Consider the following 21,993-nt stretch of genomic DNA (forward strand, 5'->3'; position numbering starts at 1 on the left):
CGTTCCATCACTCCGATTTTTTCTCCTGCTTTTCTCCCTTAACATATTATTTGCACTTCTTGCTCGCAATAACTTTGGGTTGTATCTCTGTTTTATTTTCACAGAAAGCCCTCCAGGCTCCATAATCACATGTTTAGGTGTGTTTCTTTTCTAGACACAGCCATAGTTAGGACTACTTCCATTTGTTTGGGTTTTTTGTGCAGCTCCTTTCTATCCTTAGTGACTTGCTGACCCCCTGTTGGATGCGGCAGATGACCACTTTCTTCAAGCCTGGTTCTGTTGGAGGTTTATTCCCATTAAAAGAAAGTGCTCCACTGTTGGCACGTTTACTCAAGAGAAGGGATTCTTGCAGAGTCAATGACTTGTTTCTACTCTACGTTTGTCTATTACATAACATGCCGGATTTGGAAATGCTGACAGCCTATCAGAAATAGAGTTAACTTTTGGATCTACATTCTTTTGGGAATATAAAGACTGTCGCTTTATATGATAATGCCAGCCATGCTAATCACTAATATAAGAAGACAGTTGAAAATGTCAACTCTAATTATTTAGACTTTGTTTTAAAACATAATTAGAAATAACCTCTGTTACTTGGAGTGCTCTCTCACACATACAACATTTCCTCTACTCTTAATGCATATAATTAAGGACCACTCACAGCAGGAAGTTAGATAAAAAACATTTTAAATGCTGTTCTTATATAGTATCATAAAGTTCTTAAAGAAAAATTGGAACAGGCTAAAATCAGAACTGGCCAAAATATATGTATAAGTTCATGTGAATTCGACCTGTTTGCCTTGAAATAACAGTTATGGATTGGCACTGTGTAAATAACCTGAGATGAATTGACTATCTGAACATGTCCACATGAGAAATATAAAAGCTACCGTTAAATATCACTATATTCCAATGTACATCACATTAATTTATCATATATTGATATCAATATACATCTCCCAGCTGACTTTGACAGGAAAAAAGGTCATACAGTGATCATGCATTATAACTGCAGTCTTACTCACAGTGAACCAGGAGCTTAGTTTGTGCAGAGATTGTTGTCTTTGCCTCATTTGTGGCATCACAGCGGTAAACAGCCTGGTTGTCACTCGCTGTCAGAAGCAGGTTGAGCACCCGAGTTACAACCATATGAGAGGTCGTCTGTGGCTGTGCATTGGAAGCTCCTTTTTCATTCTAAAACACAAATGGTAGAGATTAGTTGGCATTTCTGCTTAATCTACAGTAGAAATTATATAAGGTAAGACTATACCTTAAACCAGGTGAGTTTTGCAGGAGGATTCCCTCCAGTTGAGTGGCAAACAAGCAAGACACTGGTGCCCGCGCGAAGGGGGACATCCTCAGGCGGCGAATCAATAAAGACTTTCTGAGGGGGATCTGTTCTCAAAGAGTGGAAGTTTAGACATTTTGTGTCACAAGCTTTCACAAATGTACGTGTATGTTGTTTTCTGTGAATGTTCAGCTCCTGCTCAACTCCATTTTATAAAAAAAAGGGGTTTTAACACAAAGTATCAGAGTGATCTGAATAATTTTCCTGCTCATTATATAGGAGTAGTTTGGAATAAACTCCACTAAAAGTGGAGGCCTAATGAACGATGGTAGAGCTTTCTGTTTGTGCTACTCTTTATTCTCTTGTTGCTCCGGGGCTAAGTTACTAAATTTGGGTGTAAACCTCCTGTTCTTATAGTTTTCACAGAGAAACAAGTGTTGCTTTTCTTTCATCTTCTCCACAATAGCTATGATGAAGTGCTGTTTGTCCGATCTAAACCCTTGGGATGTGTGACAGCTGTGTTTAAGTCACAAATTCAATTGTAAGTATCTTAAAAAAGCAACATTGTTTATATTCTGCACCTCAGGGAGTGTGCTGCAAATTACACAGAGTAAGTCAAAATTAAATATAGGAGCATTTTGAAAAACTGGGTAATTTTGCTTAATGAGCTGACAAAAAGGAATCAAAATCTAGCCTAAAAATCTGTACAGAATGCTTTAATTCTAGCAGGACGAAAAAGCTGATTACAATGATAACATTCTGTATGAGCTAATATTATTTTCTGTGAATTTCATTGAATTGATTACACTATATATAAAATCCTTCTTCTGTCTGTTTTCTTTAACTACTGTGTATAATAATATTGTTTTGTTTGAGCCCTCTGGAATATTTTAAGATTGACACTTGTCCCTCAGATGCATCTTCAACTGCTATTAATCAGTAATTGACATGCACATGGCCAGTGAGATTAGTTTAGAACGTTTTATCAGGTGCTACCATAGGGCGATAATTCAAAAATGCCATTCAAAAATTCACTTTGCAAAAAGATGCCCTAAAACAACCAGAAGTGTAGTAGTTTAATCTTTGTATGACATTTTTGTATCTCAATGGAAATGTATACTGTGGTCAGCCGAAACAGTATTGCAGATCGGAATTAATGGATGAGTCCAAAATGATCATGGGTAGTGTTGGCACGGATGGAAAAGCCCATTTGCCCATGGCAGCAACAATACAGAACATACGTTGAGCTTTCATAGTGCAGTGCATTGCAAACAATATTGATAACATTTGACTTTTGTCACATTATAAAATGTAACATGTATTTCTAATGTATTTATAAACTGTATTTATTGTATTTTATGTGACATCTCAATATCAAATGGTGCATAATTGTGAGGTGAGAGAAAATGAATACAAGATTTTAAAATTGTTTTTTTACAAATTGAAGTTTGAAAAGAGTGATTTGCACTTACCCCCTTTACTGATACCCCTAAATACAATTAAGCTTCCTAAAGTCAATACTTAGCCCAAATTCCCTTTGCTTTAATAACAGCCGTAAATCTTGTGGGGGTTTGTTTCCACAGTCTTTGAGAATCTACGGACTACACACCATGTTAAATTGTAAGGATGGTGTGTTCAAAGAGCTATGCAGTGTTGGATTGCTTCTGTACTACAGATGTTAAATGTAAGTCAAAAAGTTAGTTTGGTCTCAACTAAACCAGAGCACTTTTCACATGTTTACAGCATCCCGTATATGGCTTGTGGCAAACTGCAAACAGAACTTCTCATGGCTTTCTTTCAACAATGTTTTTTTATGGAAGAGGGTTTCCCCCTGTAAAGATGACATTTGTACTACAGATCTTTCCCCCAACAAAGCTTTAGATCATTGCAGCTTCTTCAGAGTTATTCTAAATAATGCTGTCTTGGGGACACATCAGTTTAGATGGATGGCTTTGTCTGGGTTGTTTTGCAGTTGTATAGACCTCTCTTTATTTAATAATGGACTGAACCATGGTTTGTTTAATGACACTAATATTAGTTGACTTCTGAAGGCATTTGGTTGCACCTGATTTTATTTATGGGTATCAGAGTAAAGATGTTTAAATAGAAATGCACACAACACTTCAGATTTTCAATATTTATATTTTCTATATTTGTGTTGGTCACATAAAATCAAATTGTAATACATTAAATTGTAGTTGTAACAAAGGTGAAAAAAGTACATAGGGTATGGATACTTTTGCAAGGCATTGTATGCTGCTTATGAGATGTCATTTTTTTCCATGTAACCTTCAACAAAGCAATGGAAAACAACGTTTTTTACAAATCAGTGTAGAGTCAAACTGGATTGAGCTTTAGGCATTCCTGACCTATCCTCTATGGAATGCCAAAGTGTTCAAAACTAAATAAACAAATGAAACATTGTGAAATAAGTATCTACATAAATATGATTTAATGTGACAATGAAATTGTGAAATAATTGAATGCATATTAAATTCTCAGATCATTATTATATATTCCATTTTCCATTAAAATTCAGCTTTGTAAAACAAAATAATTTTCATATAACATTTTTACCAAATAATTGAATCAGAATCAGAATCAGAATCAGAAAAGCTTTATTGCCAAGTACGTTTTTGGACATACAAGGAATTTGTTTTGGCGTAATTATTGTTGAGGCTATTTTTATGTAATTCCAGCATGTTTTTTTTTTTTTTTCAAAATGTCATTATTTAAAAGTCAACTTTCATTTAAAAAAGCTAGCTTTTATTTTATAGGTGTGATTTTTCCCCATGGCCTATTCATTTCATAATGCCACTTTACAACTGAATGACTGTGGGGCCAATCAGCGCCAATGGGCTGGACCTGCATCCTCATTGGCTGAGCCTTACATAGAGATTAGTTTCCTATGTACCTGCTCCCTGAACAGCTACTGGCAGCTCAAGGTTTAGGAAGGATAGTGGAGTTTCAGGAACTTCATTCAGCTCTGGTTACCTTAGCAGATCGAACTGAGGGGAATAATTCATCATATGATGCCATTTTGAGTTCTTTGGATGACATGGACTATGCAGAGCACAGCACTCAAGACTTTAGTGCTGTCTGGCATAATCATCGGGGTTATTGCTGTTATGTTTTCTGTGTCATCCAGCACAGTTCACTGCGGTCAAGTGAGTCGACAGTCATATCAGCTGTTACATTAGCTCTCTTTGAAAGATTAGCTTCACGCATGCAAGGTACATTACGGTAACAGAGCAGACCAAACACCAATCCAGGAAACGATTGAGAAATTAAGAGGAAAACAGAAATGTGACCTTCAGAACATTTATATTATCAACATATTTACAGCTTTCAAATACATGTTTATGTAAAAAACATATATTTAATAATTTTACTGTACATTTTTGGAGAAATAACGGGTCAATGAACCTACTAATGCTTATCTATTATATACTTTTGAGTCACTTTCAGCAATTTATTTCTCTAGAATCATGAGAGGTGACAATACAATTTCTTTAGATTATGTCAGAGGGTCATCTATACCAGTGTTTCCCAACCCTGCTCCTCAAGTACCCCTGCCCTACATGTTTAAGATGTGGGTCTGTTCCAGTACACCAGATTTATATGATTGCATGACCTCCTCAGCAGCCATCAGGACTGCAAAAACCTAATAATCACTTTCATTTAAGTCAGGTGTAAGAAGCACCTCACACGTTCCCAACCCTGCTTGATGAGCAGGGTTGGGAACACTGATCTATACTATAACCAGAGTACTTTAGAATGCATATACTGGATATTTTTCATTTTTGTAAAATTAATAAGTACGTTTGATGTCCAGGGTTAAAGGCAAATAACATCATTCTTTATACAACATGTATTTTATTCAACATACAGGGGTTGGACAATGAAACTGAAACACCTGTCATTTTAGTGTGGGAGGTTTCATGGCTAAATTGGACCAGTCTGGTAGCCAGTCTTCATTGATTGCACATTGCACCAGTAAGAGCAGAGTGTGAAGGTTCAATTAGCAGTGTAAGAGCACAGTTTTGCTCAAAATATTGAAATGCACACAACATTATGGGTGACATACCAGAGTTCAAAAGAGGACAAATTGTTGGTGCACGTCTTGCTGGCGCATCTGTGAACAAGACAGCAAGTCTTTGTGATGTATCAAGAGCCACGGTATCCAGGGTAATTTCAGTATACCACCAAGAAGGACGAACCACATCCAACAGGATTAACTGTGGATGCAAGAGGAAGCTGTCTGAAAGGGATGTTCGGGTGCTAACCCGGATTGTATCCAAAAAACATAAGACCACGGCTGCCCAAATCATGGCAGAATTAAATATGCACCTCAACTCTCCTGTTTCCACCAGAACTGTCCATCAGGAGCTCCACAGGGTCAATATACACGGCCGGGCTGCTATAGCCAAACCTTTGGTCACTCATGCCAATGCCAAACGTCGGTTTCAATGGTGCAAGGAGCGCAAATCTTACGCTGTGGACAATGTGAAACATGTATTGTATTGTTCTCTGATGAGTCCACCTTTTTCCCCACATCCGGGAGAGTTACGGTGTGGAGAAGCCCCAAAGAAGCGTACCACCCAGACTGTTGCATGCCCAGAGTGAAGCATGGGGGTGGATCAGTGATGGTTTGGGCTGCCATATCATGGCATTCCCTTGGCCCAATACTTGTACTAGATGGGCCGTCACTGCCAAGGACTACTGAACCATTCTTGAGGACCATGTGCATTCAATGGTTCAAACATTGTATCCTGAAGGCGGTGCCGTGTATCAGGATGACAATGCACCAATACACACAGCAAGACTGGTGAAAGATTGGTTTGATGAACATGAAAGTGAAGTTGAACATCTCCCATGGCCTGCACAGTCACCAGATCTAAATATTATTGAGCCACTTTGGGGTGTTTTGGAGGAGCGAGTCAGGAAACGTTTTCCTCCACCAGTATCACGTACCTGGCCACTATCCTGCAAGAAGAATGGCTTAGAATTCCTCTGACCACTGTGCAGGACTTGTATATGTCATTCCCAAGATGAATTGACGCTGTATTGGCCGCAAAAGGAGGCCCTACACCATACTAATAAATTATTGTGGTCTAAAACCTGGTGTTTCAGTTTCATTGTCCAACCCCTGTAGCTTTTAATATTAAACAACTTTGCAAACTTTTTTTTAAAGATAAACGGAGAGTTAAAAAAAAGAACAACATTTATAAAACCAATAAATGATCTAAATCTAACTTGGAAAAGAGAATGCACCAACTTCAAAACCTGATAACAATGAATACTTTTATCAGTGACACAACAAGCAGTCCCACACTGTTCTCATCCATTCTAGCATTTCTGCAGGATCCATGCATACATTGCAAATAGTTCACCAATTGCATGAGTCACACTGAATCTGTAAATATCCCACACAAATGTAAAGTCAGTCAGCAGTATCTGTATTATGTCATGTTAACATTCATTGTAAGTTTCTTTTTGGTCATTTTATAGGTGTGTCCACTCTCTAACACAAATCGTTGCTTGTGGTAGGTATTAGCCTCCCAGCAACCCTGCACAGATTCATGTTATAAATCAAATATCGATGGTGTTTCACTTTTATGTTTATGATAAATAAACCTTTATTATATATTACCCCAAAAATACTATGGGTTCTCCAGGGCATTGTGTGATGTGTTACCTCAACCCCTTCCGTCTTTTCATGTAATTCTCTTCTCACATCATGCTGAGCTTGATCGTCTGTACATTTCTACAGGCAGAATTAAGTTGTGAGACAAACTTTCATATGATTTACAAAGATTTAGCAGTCTATGTCTATATTAAAGCATTGTAAGATTCTCAGACCTGTTATTTCTCCAAAACTCTACAGTAAAATATGAAATATTAATTCTGGTTATAGTATAGATGACCCTTTAATATAATCTAAAGAGATTGTGTTGTCACCCCTCATGATTCTGGAGAAATAAATTGCTGAAAGTGACACAAAAGTATATAACAGATAAGCATTTGGTAGGTATTTGACCCGTTATTTCTCCAAAAAACGACAGTAAAATTATTAAATATTTATTTTTTACATAAACATGTATGTGGAAGTTGTAAATATGTCATTAATATAAATGTTCTGAAGGTTACTTTTCTGTTTTCCTCTGAACTTCTCAATCGTTGCCTGGATTGGCGTCTGGTCTGCTCTATTATCATAATGCACTGTGTATGCCCCCTGCTGGACCCCCTGCAATTTGCTTACCGAGCAAACAAGTCGGCAGATGATGCTGTTAACTTAGGTCTACACTTCATCCTGCAACACCTCAACCACCTAGGGACGTACGCCAGGATCCTGTTTGTAGACTTCAGCTCGGCCTTCAACACTATCATACCAGACATCCTCCACCAGAAGCTCACACAGCTCAACGTCCCAGCCTCCACCTGTCAGTGGATCAACAGCTTCCTGACGGACCGACAGCAGCAGGTGAGACTGGGGAGCATCTTCTCCCGCAGCACATCAATAAGTACTGGTGCCCCCCAGGGGTGTGTTCTATCCCCACTCCTCTTCTCCCTGTACCCAAATGACTGCACCTCAGCGGACTCGTCTGTGAAACTCCTGAAGTTTGCAGATGACACCACTGTCTTTGGACTGATCCAGGACGGTAATGAGTCTGCATACAGACAGCAGGTGGATCGGCTGGTCCACTGGTGTGGTCAGAAGTACCTTGAACTCAACCCACTCAAGACTGTGGAAATGGTGGTGGACGTTTGGAGAACACCACCCCTATACACCCCCCTCACCATCCTCAACAACACTGTATTGGCCGTGGACCATTCAGGTTCTTAGGAACCACCATCTCTGAGGACCTGAGATGGTCTTCACACATAGACACTGTTTGAAAGAAGGCCCAGCAGAGACTGTACTTCCTGAGGCAACTCAAGAAGTTCAACCTTCCACAGGAGCTGTTGGTCATCTTCTACACTGCCATCATTCAATCTGTCCTGTCTTCATCCATCTCAGTGTGGTTTGGCTCATCCACAAAACAGGACAGGTCCAGACTGCAACGAATAATCAGGACTGCAGAGAGAATAATCAGGGCTGACCTTCCCTCCATCCAGGACTTATACAGGTCTACGGGTCAGAAAAAGAGCTGCTAAAATCTTTGCAGACCCCACACACCCTGTACATAAACTGTTCAGAGCTTTACCTTCAGGCCGCCGCTACAGAACATTGTTCACTAAAACCAGCCGCCACAGAGACAGTTTCTTCCCCAAGGCTGTTTCTCTGTTGAACATTTAATAGAGTTCCAAACAACAGCATACAGATGTTGCAAATGCACCTTTTATTTATATATGTGTATATTGTACATTGTAAATATGTATATTCTGCAATGCAAAAACAAAACCAAAGAGGAAAGTGTACCGGAGTCAAATTCCTTGTTTGTACGTACAAACTTGGCAATAAAGCTGATTCTGATTCTGATAATACCTCGGTAGAAACTTTAAACTGCTGGTAATGTTTCTAGGTTGTTTTCAGTGATACAATTTCTTGCTGTAATAAATGTTTAAAACATTTAAATTCTAAATGTAGTAAAACTCTACATTTGTGATGAATGTGTTTTTGAAAGATGAAACTAAATAAACCAATTAGACAAAATGGAAATATTTTCACCTTGTAGCTAAAGATATAAAAAACTCTTTAAAATGTGACAATTGCCATACTTTTTTTTAGATTCTCCGTACTTCCCACCTTTTTAGTTGTAAAGTGTAATTATGCCTACTTACAGTATACAGTGAGTTTAGCGGCCTGGATTTTGGAGAAGTGTGTGCCGTTGTTAAAAGCCTCACAGATTAGCCTTAGTCCGTTCTCCTCCCGAGAGACCCGGTGGATCACATTGGAGGTGGTTGTCATCCCTCCGTTCTCTCCCTGCAGACACAAAGAGCACACGACAGTTAAGTTGAAGAAAATAGACAGGCTTGGTCCATTGTCCTCAGCTATGAAATAGCACGAAAAACAAAATCCTGAAAAAAACCCACCCATCTCCCTGGTTTGTCTTGTGAATACAGATGGCCAATTAGTCGCTGTAATGACGGATGTTGTGCATGGTCTGTGATAAATAAGCATATTCATCTGATTCCCCCTGCTTTGCACCCTTTTATAAATGGAGCACAGTGTCATTTTGCACCTGCCTGATAGTGGTCATGCCTATGCAGCACATCTGGTTATTAAAGCCATTATTGTGGTGATTACAGTAAAAGCCACAGTCAGAGAGACTAACAAAGACGGTGAACAGGAGAGTCAGTCTTCATTAACTTCCCACTGTTTCACATGCATTAAAGCTCACATGCAGCCCACAGAGTGCCTCGCACAAGATCAAATGGAAACGCTGCTGCCAGATGAATAAAGAGCTTGTTTAATAATATACATCTTCTGTGTCAGCTTTTATTCACTTTGATCTTATTAACGCACACAAAAGAGGAGAGGAGCTACGAAATACTCTTTTTGGAATCGGCTGACTCATTTGCAAAACTGCAGTGGGCCTATTCAGGGACTGCTCATGGTCATACTGTTTTGCTTTCATCTACCAGGGTTCACATGAGGTCAAATTTTATATTGGGAATTCTTTTCATTCAGTCAAGTGTCCTTTGCTACCCTATTAAGAAGCTTGATTAAGCGGAAATTGCTTTTTTGTCCATTAACATTCATATCTTTTAGACAATTTTAGGCAAATAAGGAAAAATAACACAACTCTTTTCAGTTTTCTGCTTGTATAAAAGCATATTTTAATATACAGTTCTGCTTAGAGGTTTTCTTGCAGTCATATAGGCATACATGTTATATAAACTTGGGGCTTACAATGATGCCTTTGAATGGGTCTGATGATGATAAAACATCTACGACTTTTTAAAACAAGAATTAGATGGACAGGATTTGCATTATTGTGAATTTTCACTAATACACATCCAGACAGGCTCAAATATTAATAACAATTAATAACAGCAATTAATATTCTGTTTATTATCTTTTAGCCTGGGGTGCACGGTGGAGCAGTTGGTAACATTGTTGCCTTGCAGCAAATAGGCTCTGGGTTCGCTTCTGGATGGATAGATGACCACCTATATAAAAATAGGTAGAATTTGCTTCAATTGGTTCAACTGTCTCCAAATTTCAACCATCTGATCTAAACCATCACATTCAGATGAAAGAAAACTGGTTGGGATGCTTAAGTACAACCAAACTACCAAGACTAAAGCCAACGATAAACTGCATGTTGTTGAAACAGCAATATCACTGTCCACAGTAGATCAAGTTTAAAATCAACATAAATTGAGGGGGTGCTCTTTAAGAAATGATCCCCTGTTCCAAAAGTGACACCTGAAGCAACATCACTTTGCCCCACATGGACTAACCAGATGTCTTCTGGAGAAGGTTTCATGGCTAGATGAAACAAAGATTTAGCTATTTGGCCAAAACAAGATCAACAATATTTGGAAGAGCCAAGGTAAATGTCATGATCAAGGGCTGCTTGTGCCTGTTTTGTGTTGTTGGGTTTTCTGCATATTTGCTGCATAGCAACTCTTGTGTGGGCTGTGTCTTCAAATGATTACCTGGATACAGCACTCCTCGATATGAGTACTTGGTTGTCCATTATGGTCATAAAGTTTCCTAGAGAAACCTCTAGTGGAACTAACCTCATTGTTAAAACATGAACGTATCTTTGAGCCGTCTTACATGTCTCTAGTGCTGAGATCCTCCTCAAGATGCTCTCGAGTTGTCTCCTATGTACAGAAGTCTCTAACGAATATTATACATCTCAACAACAAAAATCTGGGATCTCACCTTCCCACTGCTTAGCTTGGCGTCCACTCGACAGCACGTTCACCTTACCACTTTGAGATGTTCCAGGGAATATACAACAAATAACAACAAACCAGTGTGCCTTCACCTGATAGATGGTTGTACCTTGGACTCAACGGGGTAAAGAAGGCTAAGAAAACAACCTGTTTAAACCAACTTCATATAATAGCCTGATTAGTCAAATATTCAGCAGAATTATGCCTTGTACATTGTTGATGGCTACAAAATGTGTGTGTGGTTTTTCTGTAACTTCCAAAAGGATATGTATGCAACCAGGCAATTCAATTGAGCTTCGGTGGGTTGTGAAAAATTACAATACATTTAGCCTTGTGCATATTTTCTTCCTTTGTAATTATCACCTGAGTTATGTTATGTATAATCAAGTTATCCAAAAATGAAAGACTAAATAATATCACCACATAATATGACATAAATGGCCTGATGAGTCTATGTAAGCTCCTGACCAGAGCTGTAATCCCTCTGCTTTTTTATACCCATTGCTCTTCCTATCTACCTGATCGGTTTCATACAAACTCTTCTTGTGTGTTTGTGTGACACACAGTCCCACCTCTTCCATTTTGACAATGGTGTTGTTGAGCTCCTTGTACCCCAGCCACCAGCGAATTGTGACGGGGGGATTACTCGAGGAAGCATGGCAGCTCAGATTCAACTCCTGCCCCTCGACGGCCTCCAGCGAACCCGACAGCGTCAGCTCCTCTGGATCGACTGATGAGAATGCACACATATCCACAAGCAAACACACAAAGAGAAGTCAGTAAAAATATCACCCCGCATTCAACAGCTCTCTACGCTGATCACAGTGGCAGCGCAACTATTTTAGGATGTGAGACACAGAGCTTGAATCAAGGGTGAAAGTGAAAATCACTTTGAGTGGCAACTTGTTTTCTCTGGGGGGGTTTTTCATTGTGGTTTCTAAAGTATGCTTCATTTTAACCAGAGGGGGAGACAGGGTACAAACGCTGCAGGCGATACCATGCAGTTGTATAAATCCTTCAGGTGAATACAAAGGCAGGGAGAGACTGAGCTGACAGGTTCAGGGAAGGTGGGTCATGTGTGTTAGATTGTTTGCACATTTGTGATTATCTCACATTTTTACATATGTGTGCAAATATAATTTTTTTACCTCCTGTGTATTAATATTGGAATTCCAGCAGGGAGTCTTACTGCCCTGCAGCATCTGCCAGAGCCTTGAGCGCAGCCAAACAGTCTACAGTTTATTTTCAACATCCCTGAATGGATAACTTGAAGGCATGGTGAATCAGTAAGGGGGGAAAAGGGAGGCGTACTGGTGCAACTTCACCCACACTGACAGACTATGTGCAAAAATATTTTTGAAACAAATAAAGGTCCTTCTCAAAATATTAGCATATTGTGATAAAGTTAATTATTTTCCATAATGTCATGATGAAAATTTAACATTCATATATTTTAGATTCATTGCACACTAACTGAAATATTTCAGGTCTTTTATTGTCTTAATACGGATAATTTTGGCATACAGCTCATGAAAACCCAAAATTCCTATCTCACAAAATTAGCATATCATTAAAAGGGTCTCTAAACGAGCTATGAACCTAATCATCTGAATCAACGAGTTAACTCTAAACACCTGCAAAAGATTCCTGAGGCCTTTAAAACTCCCAGCCTGGTTCATCATTCAAAACCCCAATCATGGGTAAGACTGCCGACCTGACTGCTGTCCAGAAGGCCACTATTGACACCCTCAAGCAAGAGGGTAAGACACAGAAAGACATTTCTGAACAAATAGGCTGTTCCCAGAGTGCTGTATCAAGGCACCTCAGTGGGAAGTCTGTGGGAAGGAAAAAGTGTGGCAGAAAACGCTGCACAACGAGAAGAGGTGACCGGACCCTGAGGAAGATTGTGGAGAAGGGCCGATTCCAGACCTTGGGGGACCTGCGGAAGCAGTGGACTGAGTCTGGAGTAGAAACATCCAGAGCCACCGTGCACAGGCGTGTGCAGGAAATGGGCTACAGGTGCCGCATTCCCCAGGTCAAGCCACTTTTGAACCAGAAACAGCGGCAGAAGCGCCTGACCTGGGCTACAGAGAAGCAGCACTGGACTGTTGCTCAGTGGTCCAAAGTACTTTTTTCGGATGAAAGCAAATTCTGCATGTCATTCGGAAATCAAGGTGCCAGAGTCTGGAGGAAGACTGGGGAGAAGGAAATGCCAAAATGCCAGAAGTCCAGTGTCAAGTACCCACAGTCAGTGATGGTCTGGGGTGCCGTGTCAGCTGCTGGTGTTGGTCCACTGTGTTTTATCAAGGGCAGGGTCAATGCAGCTAGCTATCAGGAGATTTTGGAGCACTTCATGCTTCCATCTGCTGAAAAGCTTTATGGAGATGAAGATTTCATTTTTCAGCACGACCTGGCACCTGCTCACAGTGCCAAAACCACTGGTAAATGGTTTACTGACCATGGTATCACTGTGCTCAATTGGCCTGCCAACTCTCCCTGACCTGAACCCCATAGAGAATCTGTGGGATATTGTGAAGAGAACGTTGAGAGACTCAAGACCCGACACTCTGGATGAGCTAAAGGCCGCTATCGAAGCATCCTGGGCCTCCATAAGACCTCAGCAGTGCCACAGGCTGATTGCCTCCATGCCACGCCGCATTGAAGCAGTCATTTCTGCAAAAGGATTCCCAACCAAGTATTGAGTGCATAACTGTACATGATTATTTGAAGGTTGACGTTTTTTGTATTAAAAACACTTTTCTTTTAATGGTCGGATGAAATATGCTAATTTTGTGAGATAGGAATTTTGGGTTTTCATGAGCTGTATGCCACAATCATCCGTATCAAGACAATAAAAGACCTGAAATATTTCAGTTAGTGTGCAATGAATCTAAAATATATGAATGTTAAATTTTCATCATGACATTATGGAAAATAATTAACTTTATCACAATATGCTAATATTTTGAGAAGGACCTGTATATTACATAAGGTACAGCATATTTTAGAAAGAGTTTAAGGCTAAAATCAGGCCATTTGCAGCAAAGCGCATAGATTTTAACGCCATATATTTTTAATTGTTGCTGAAGTAAACATTTTATATTCAGAGAAGAAAGTATAATCTGTTAACCATAGTTGTTACAGTTGCTCCAAGTGTAGTTTGTACTGCCTCAGGACTATGCAGTGAAGCAGTTGAACTGAATAAATGCAAGAGCTCTAAAAGAGCCATGCAGTAAAGCTAGTCTGGAGGCAGAAATATGTATTGGCTTCAGCCATGATAACCATTAGTTTTATTAACAATATTAACAATATTAATATTAATTTGACTTTTGTTTAGCAGTAACTTTAAGATTTTCATTACTTTTCTTTTAATCTTTAATAATCCATAACAAGCGAGACCTGAAAAGGGCTTTGTGTGCTTTCTGCTTTCACTCACAGAACACTGTTATTTTGTGGGTGATGGACAGAGGAGACAGAGAGACAATATTGGCACTTTCACAACTCAGCTCTGCCTGGTTGTCAGCAGGGGTGATCTTTAGTCTGAGTATATTTCTGGACTTCTGGCCCATGACTTCCTCTCCCCAGGTTGTTGAGAGAACTTCATCTTCCTGTAAGATGGATAAAAGTTTGAAAAACATAGGTGGCAGCATGTTTGAATACAAAACCTTGGAGAAGGATTCACACACATTAAACCTTTTCTTATGTTTTACATTACATCCCCAAACCTTAATAAATATGTTATATGATAAACAAACAGAATGTAACACATACTTTTTGAAGAGGGCGAAGGACAACAGCGTATTCAAATTTCTTTATAAATAACATCTGGCAAATGTGGCATGCAATTGTGCTCAGCCCACTTTACTCTGATGGCCCTAAATAAAATCAAGCACAACTAAGGTAATTTCTAAGTCATCTAAATAATAAATAGAGTCTCTCTGTGTGTAAAGTTACCGTAATCTAATTTTAAATACAGTTGCCCTATGAGGGTTAAGAGGTGATCAAGGTACACCAAGCAGGTCATAATAAATAAATAAATAAAGGTCTCCAGAGGTTTAAAGCAGGGTTATAAAACAAAGTCACAAACGTTTAACAACTCATAGAGAATTGTTCCGTCCATCATCTGAAAATAGAAAGAATATGGCACAACTGTTTTACTACCGAGACATGGACTCCACCAATGATAGGCAAGACAAGGAAAGCTTTAATCTGAGACAAAGCCAAGAGGCCCATGGTAACCCTGGAGAAGAAGGAGAGATTCACAGCTTGCGTGTAACTTACGCCAACTATTAGACATGCGTTTGTAGAATATTGGCAAGCGGAAAGCAATTGTCGAAATAAAACCACTAAAAGCCATTTCCGTTTTGCCAAAAACCATGAAGAGGACTTCACAAATATGTGGAAGAAGGTGATCTATGCAGAAGGGAACAAAACAGGTTTTCTTATTTTACATACCAAACCCTGTGTGTTGAAGAAATTTCACACTGAAAAATCAATCTGAACATAAAATCAACAACACGAACAACACAGACACGAAACAAGAAAAATTTGGAGTGGCAGCATCATGCTGTGGAGATACTGTGTTTTCAGCAGGATCAGGGAACTTGGTCAAAGTTCATGTGAAAATGGATGGAGCTAAACACACAGTAAAACCTGTTAGAGGCTACTAAAGACTTGAATCTGGGGCACAGGTTCTCCTTCCAGCAGGGCAATGAACCTAAAGATACAACAAAATGGTTTTAAATTGTTTATTAAAAATATCCACAGAGTCAGCAAAGAGAAATTGCAGGGGCAAAGTACTCAACAGTTTATGAGCCACAGTCTAAAAGGCCCTGTCCCTCATAGTTTTTAGTCTTTTACGAAGCACAGCCAGGTGATTCTGGGCTTGGGATCGAAGGCTATGAGTAGTGGAGTGTTCGGTTAAAAGCTGAGACAAATAATTAGGAGCCTGGATATTTAGAACCCTGCAGGTGAAAACAGGTACTTTAAACCTAGTTGGAAAATCCACTGGGAGCCAGTGTAGAGCGTATAAGATGGAGGTGATATGAGAGTGTACTACTAGGTTTAGTAAGAAGTCTGGTTGCTGTGTTCTGCTTGCAGGCATATAATTGATGATCTGTCCAGACCAGTAAAAATGGCATTACAGTAGTCTAAATGCAATGACGCAAATACATGAATAAAATCCTTAAAATCTGCTCGGGTGACCATGTCCCATATTTCAGAAGTGTTTCTTAAATGAAAAAAACAGCAACGAGACATAGAAGTGTTGTGTAAGTCGAAGCCTAATGAGGAGTCAAATGTAACTCCTAGATTTTTTACATTGGATATGGTTGCTGGGCAAAAACAAGGAACTGTCGGTGACTAGGAGCTATCATCAAGGTCTTATTTGTGTTTAAAACCAGCCAGTGTTACAATGGAATTGTTTAAATGAAAACATATTATTGTGATAGAATGGCATAATCAAAGTCCAGACCTAAATTCAACTGAGAATCTGTTGGAAAGCTTGAAAACTGATGTTCATATATGGTCTCTGACTAAGGTTGAGCTATAATATATATATATATATATATATATATATATATATATATATATATAGAAAATACCCCCAAGAACCTGCAGCTGAATTTTGCAGCAAAACATGTTTCCACAAAGCATCAATTCAAGGTTGTGGAATACAAATGCAAAACCAACATTTGCAGTTTTAATAACAAATAGATTTATGTAAGCTGGCGGTTGTAACCAGTACAAAATAAGACAAAAACATTTTTGGTTACATCAGTAAAGAACACAAGCAGAAGTACTCTGTGACACTAGAGCTGGAAGGGTTTGTGAAATAAAATGGCTCATTTAGCCAGTGTGATTTTTTTAAAGCTTAATTTAGCAGATGGTGAAGAGGATTTACCTTAGTCCATTGGAGAGTGGCTAGCGGGTTTCCACCATGGGACACACACTCCAACACAAGTAGTCTTCCTGCTTTAAACTCATCTCTGTCCAAACCAATAATATATGGAGGCTCAGGTGGGTCTGTCAGAAGTGGAAGGGACAAAAATAACAAGAGCTTAGAAAAATCTGAAGGGAAAACAAAATACAAAAAATAAATTTTATATCCGCTTATGATCAGTAGAACAATTTGTGGAACCCAAATTCTTTTCTAAGCATCTTTTTGCTGATAATACTAAGCTTTATTGCTCTGTAATCTTTGAATAAACAATTAACTAACATCACATAAGGGCTAAGTAACGACAAAACCGTGAACACTACCAACCTGCCTTCAAGCAACACCTTGGTACATTGAGCTCAACTGTTCTGTCAAGCCCTAAAAACCTTGGTGTTAGTTAATTATTGTAACTGCAATTATTTTCATGTTTAATTAAGAAGAATCTTAACGCAGCTGCAATGCTTCTAATGCACAAAAGAAAAGTTTATTTCAAATAATAATTGCAAATAATTATATAGTTGATGTGAGCTTATTCTTTCCTCGTTTAGTGTAGGATGATATGGTCTGAGGTTGTCAGTAGCATAGCAGACTCATTTTAAACCAAAGGGTGAGAGATACTGGATCTTATAAAGGCACCAAACATGTGCCTTCATCTTTGCATCAATTGGATCCGTTGACTTCCTTGAAAAGCAGCTCAATACTTTCTTACCTTCAACAGGCTTTTGATGATTAATGGCTTTATTTTCTGTCTGTCCGTCCGTCCGTGTCTGTCTGTCTGTCTGTCTGTCTGTCTGTCTCTGTATGTATTTTTTCATGTATTTATCAGGCACTTCTCTCACCATTTACCACTCCAGTTTAACGTTGCCTGATTCTCTTGTTGTTTTCCATCATGGTTTCATTTCTTTCTGTATTTTTATGACTTTCTTTGCTGCAATAGTGGCCTTTATTTTTGTTGTTATTTCCTAAAAGTAAGCAGACATGAAGCGAGGTGGAGAGAGGGGGAAGATATGCAGCACAGGTTACCGAGGCCGGAACTCAAACCCAGGACGGCTTCATCGAGGACTGAAGCCGTATATGGGTTACTCGCTTTACCACTACGCCATGCACCCATCCCCCATTATGGTTTCTGTGGTTGGATTAGTTGCCGCCTTTGTTCCTCTGTGTTGTAAACCTCTTCCATCCATCCATTATCTATACTCGCTTTTTCCTTGTGGGAACACAGGAGGGCTGGTGCCTATCTCCAGCAGTAATTGGGCAAGAGGCGAAGTACACCATGGAGACATTGACACACAGGGCAAATAACCTTGCACACACACACTCATACCTAAGAGAGACCAATTGGCCAACAGTCATGTTTTTGAACTGTGAGAGGAAGCTGGAGTACCTGGTGAGAACCCGCAAATATACTGGGAGAACATGCAAGCTTCATGTAGAAAGACCCCAGACCAGCATTCGAACCCAGGACTTTCTTGCTGCAAGGCAACAGCGCTTCCAAATGGGCCACCATGCAGCAGTCTTTTACACCTTTTCCACATAATTCTGTCACACTCCAGCATGCATTTGGGTGCACCCCCAATACATATCTGGGCAGCTTGTTCTTTGTATATTTTAAGCTTCAGTAGTTTTTTGCTTGGGAAATGTGTCACATAAATAAACCTTACTTACCATATGAAATGAAAGAATAAGCGCTGAGTATCCCGTTTTGTTGAGACAGGGCCAATAAATTTGTCTATTTCAACATGATTGTGGGTAAGAGGTCCAGATCTGATGAAAGTCCTAAGAATTAAGGGGAACATTGAGTCCATAAAGCAAAATGACAGATGTTCAAACAGTAATAAAGCTACATGAAATATGAAGAAATTACAGCTGGGCCTGAATAAAATATATGCAGTAAAATAAATTAGAAGAGGATGGGCTTTTGTTATTGCTGCAATCAGTTTCAGGGAGCAGCCTGCAGACCCTGGGCCAGCGTGAAAAATTGTCACCTTGCTGACAATCTGCCTGGCTGAAAGTGGCCACCACGCTGGCTTTGATGGGCTGGCACACTGAGCAATACTGCAGCGGAGGTCCCAAGTTCTGCAACATTAGCACTTTACCACAGAGAGAGCATATTATTTAACACAATGGTGCAGAAGAAGGGAGGGAAGGTTCATTTAAACAAAAGCACAGATTTTGAATGTGAAGTGGTTGAGATTGGACATAGGTTAATCAGGGTGTTCAGTCAGCTTGTAAATGATGCACGACTGGATGATGTTCCACCTGGAATGCTCCAGTAAAAACATCTTAAGGGGGAACAAAAATCTTAACAATCTGGTATTGTAACTGATCAGCAGGGTATAAAATATAAATTCCACTGTGGTAAACAGTAGCTGCCATGTCACGCTGCTTCATGCATTAAGAAACAAAAGCTTTCACAGTTGTGCTGCCAAACAAAAGCAAAAAGGACATTAAACAACAATAAAAGAAAGTGCCAGCATGTGTGCCAGCTAACCTTTGTGCAGTGCAACATCAATTTTATTCCATGTTGTCAAACAGTTTGTGAAAGCAGAATGAAGGAAAAAGGCATTTTCTGCCTCAGTGCATTATAAATGTAATTTGAGCTGATTAACACAAATATTGCTGGCTAGTCAAGAATGGATTCATCAGTATTACTGAGGTGGCCATGGCTACCATTAACCTATTAGTTATTATAATGCCTCACTAGAAGCCTTGCTTGTATGATTCACCTGGGCTGGTGTAATAATTGGTTGGTGTATTTTGGTTAAGGGTGGGGCAAAAGCTGTCTCAAACACAATACTTGAAAGTTAATGAATATGTATTTGCACAAACCTGTAGATGAACTCTACTAATTAAGTAACTTAAGTGGGGACTGTACCAGTGGAAAAATGGTCATCCTATTAATCATGAATTGAGTCCATGAGAGGATTTTCTTCTGGTTTGTTTTCATCTTTCTTTAAACACGTGCGACATTGCCTTCAAGTTTAATGTTTCTTCTCGGAAACACTAGCACAGGCTGAGTGCACAAGACTGGATGTCTTCTAGGCCACCCTAGAAGACACCTGGACTCCTGTGTAGTTGAATGTGCCTGTAGCTAAACATGTGTATGCTTTGAGGAAAGAAGCTGAGACACTCACAATACACATTCATGGTCAACGTGGTCATCACAGGCTGGGAAACGGCTTCATTGTTGGCGTGACATGTCAGTTCTCTCCCATGGTCAGATCTCAGAGCAGTGATCCTTTTAGAGGTAACACAAAACAGAAAGAATGACACGTTTAAAAGAATAATGGTTCTCAGAGAGGTCTTCGGTTGATATGGATAAACAATGGAGGCGCGTTTATTTGTGTTCAATTTAATGATTATGATTTCAGCTTGTAAGAAAATGAGAATACATATAAAAATGATTTTTAACACAAAAATATTCATGTTTTTTCATTGCATATAAGAAGGACTCCTAATTTGATAGTGGTCCAAACACACACTCACTGGCACACTGGTAAGGTCAGTGCAAAGAAGATCATATTAAATAAAACAGGCTGTTCCCCGTTGACTCTATTTGACCATAATATTGATAAGAGAGAAAGGAAAAAGCAAGGTAGCAAAATGTACATAAGCAATGGAGATCATCACCTTAGATACATTGTAGAGCAAAGCCTATACAAGAGTTTGAGGAAGATTCAGAAGATCAACCACACACAGATGTATCCAAGACATGGGCTAGAAAAGTTTAATTCCTTGTGATAAGGCACTGCTGAAGCGTCTTACCTGGGCCAAGAAGAAAAGGGGCTAGACCTTTTTCAGATGAAAGTAAATTTAGCATTTCATTTGGAAATCAAGGTTCAACAAACTGAAGGAAGCATGGAGAAGGAACAGATTCAATTATTCTTTATGTCCAATGTTAGGTTTCTATAGTCAGCGACGATTTGGGGAGACATCTGCTGGTTTTAGTCCACTGTGTTTCATAAAGCCCAACATATTTATTGGTCTTATTTGTGTATTAAAAATCTATATTTTAATTGCAATATTTAAATATTACAATAAATTTTTTTAGCTCTATGTCATAATCATCCAAATTCACAGGCATGGCATGTTGAAATAGATCACTTTATGTGCAATAAACCTACATAATATATGAGTTTGACCTTTTGAATTGAATTACCAAAATAAATACATTTATTTATTTATTCAAAGTAAACTTCTTGCATTATTCTGGCAAACAACCTGTTACCACACTCCGTATCATAACCATAATTTTACAAAACTAAAGCAAAAATTGTGGAAAAATGTACTGTTCTAACCTCATTCCATTTTTTTATTTAACTTTTTTAACCAGTTGTTGCTAATTTGTCTCAGCCTTCATACTTCCATGTCATAATCAGAATAATTCATTCCATTTAATGTAATTAATAATTGTATTTCAGTTTTTTTTTTGGTGTAATGCAATAAGCAGATCATGTAAACTACTTGAAATCATCGGTTACAAAATAAAGTACTAAATATACCGAAAATGGGTATAAATGGACATATGGTCATTATGAAAAGGTGTGCGCCCAATGGCTCCTGTCTAAAGAACTCATACGAAGGATCACAAAACTGCTAAAGAAGAAATTGAGCAGGGGCAAAATGACCAGTAGTTCTCTCTTTAAAAATGTTGAAATGCATCTCTTTTCAATAACTGTTTCAAAGCAGATGTTTATATTTTCAGCAGCCACTGATCTGTCAAGCCACAAATATGATCTAGCCTGCAAGGGTGCTCTTTAAGTGTGAGCAAAACGATTAAAAATTAGAACTCTTTTACCGTTTTGTGTTGTTGCTATTTTGGTGGTTTTATAAAAATATTTCTGTGGTACAAAGACAAGCTGTCTGCTGCAGGACAATTGGTTCCAACCAAGCATCAATTGGGGACATTTTG

At 39.0% G+C, this 21,993-nt stretch overlaps 1 protein-coding gene across 5 annotated transcripts in view; it reads right to left on the bottom strand.

The window, feature by feature from the left end:
* Nucleotides 1-21,993, bottom strand: part of nphs1 (NPHS1 adhesion molecule, nephrin) — a 94,393-nt gene that overhangs the window by 19,549 nt on the left and 52,851 nt on the right. For all 5 annotated transcript variants that reach the window (XM_047358028.1, XM_047358019.1, XM_047358003.1 and 2 more), the window contains 7 exons: nucleotides 20,216-20,319; nucleotides 17,046-17,167; nucleotides 14,580-14,751; nucleotides 11,716-11,873; nucleotides 9,074-9,215; nucleotides 1,271-1,395; nucleotides 1,026-1,194 (listed from right to left, as the gene is read on the bottom strand). In XM_047358028.1, coding sequence (XP_047213984.1) covers nucleotides 1,026-1,194; nucleotides 1,271-1,395; nucleotides 9,074-9,215; nucleotides 11,716-11,873; nucleotides 14,580-14,751; nucleotides 17,046-17,167; nucleotides 20,216-20,319 — 992 coding nt within the window. The remainder of the gene's footprint in view (nucleotides 1-1,025; nucleotides 1,195-1,270; nucleotides 1,396-9,073; nucleotides 9,216-11,715; nucleotides 11,874-14,579; nucleotides 14,752-17,045; nucleotides 17,168-20,215; nucleotides 20,320-21,993) is intronic.

The sequence above is a fragment of the Girardinichthys multiradiatus genome, chromosome 3, assembly GCF_021462225.1.
Source record: "Girardinichthys multiradiatus isolate DD_20200921_A chromosome 3, DD_fGirMul_XY1, whole genome shotgun sequence".
Classification (NCBI taxonomy): Eukaryota; Metazoa; Chordata; class Actinopteri; order Cyprinodontiformes; family Goodeidae; genus Girardinichthys; species Girardinichthys multiradiatus.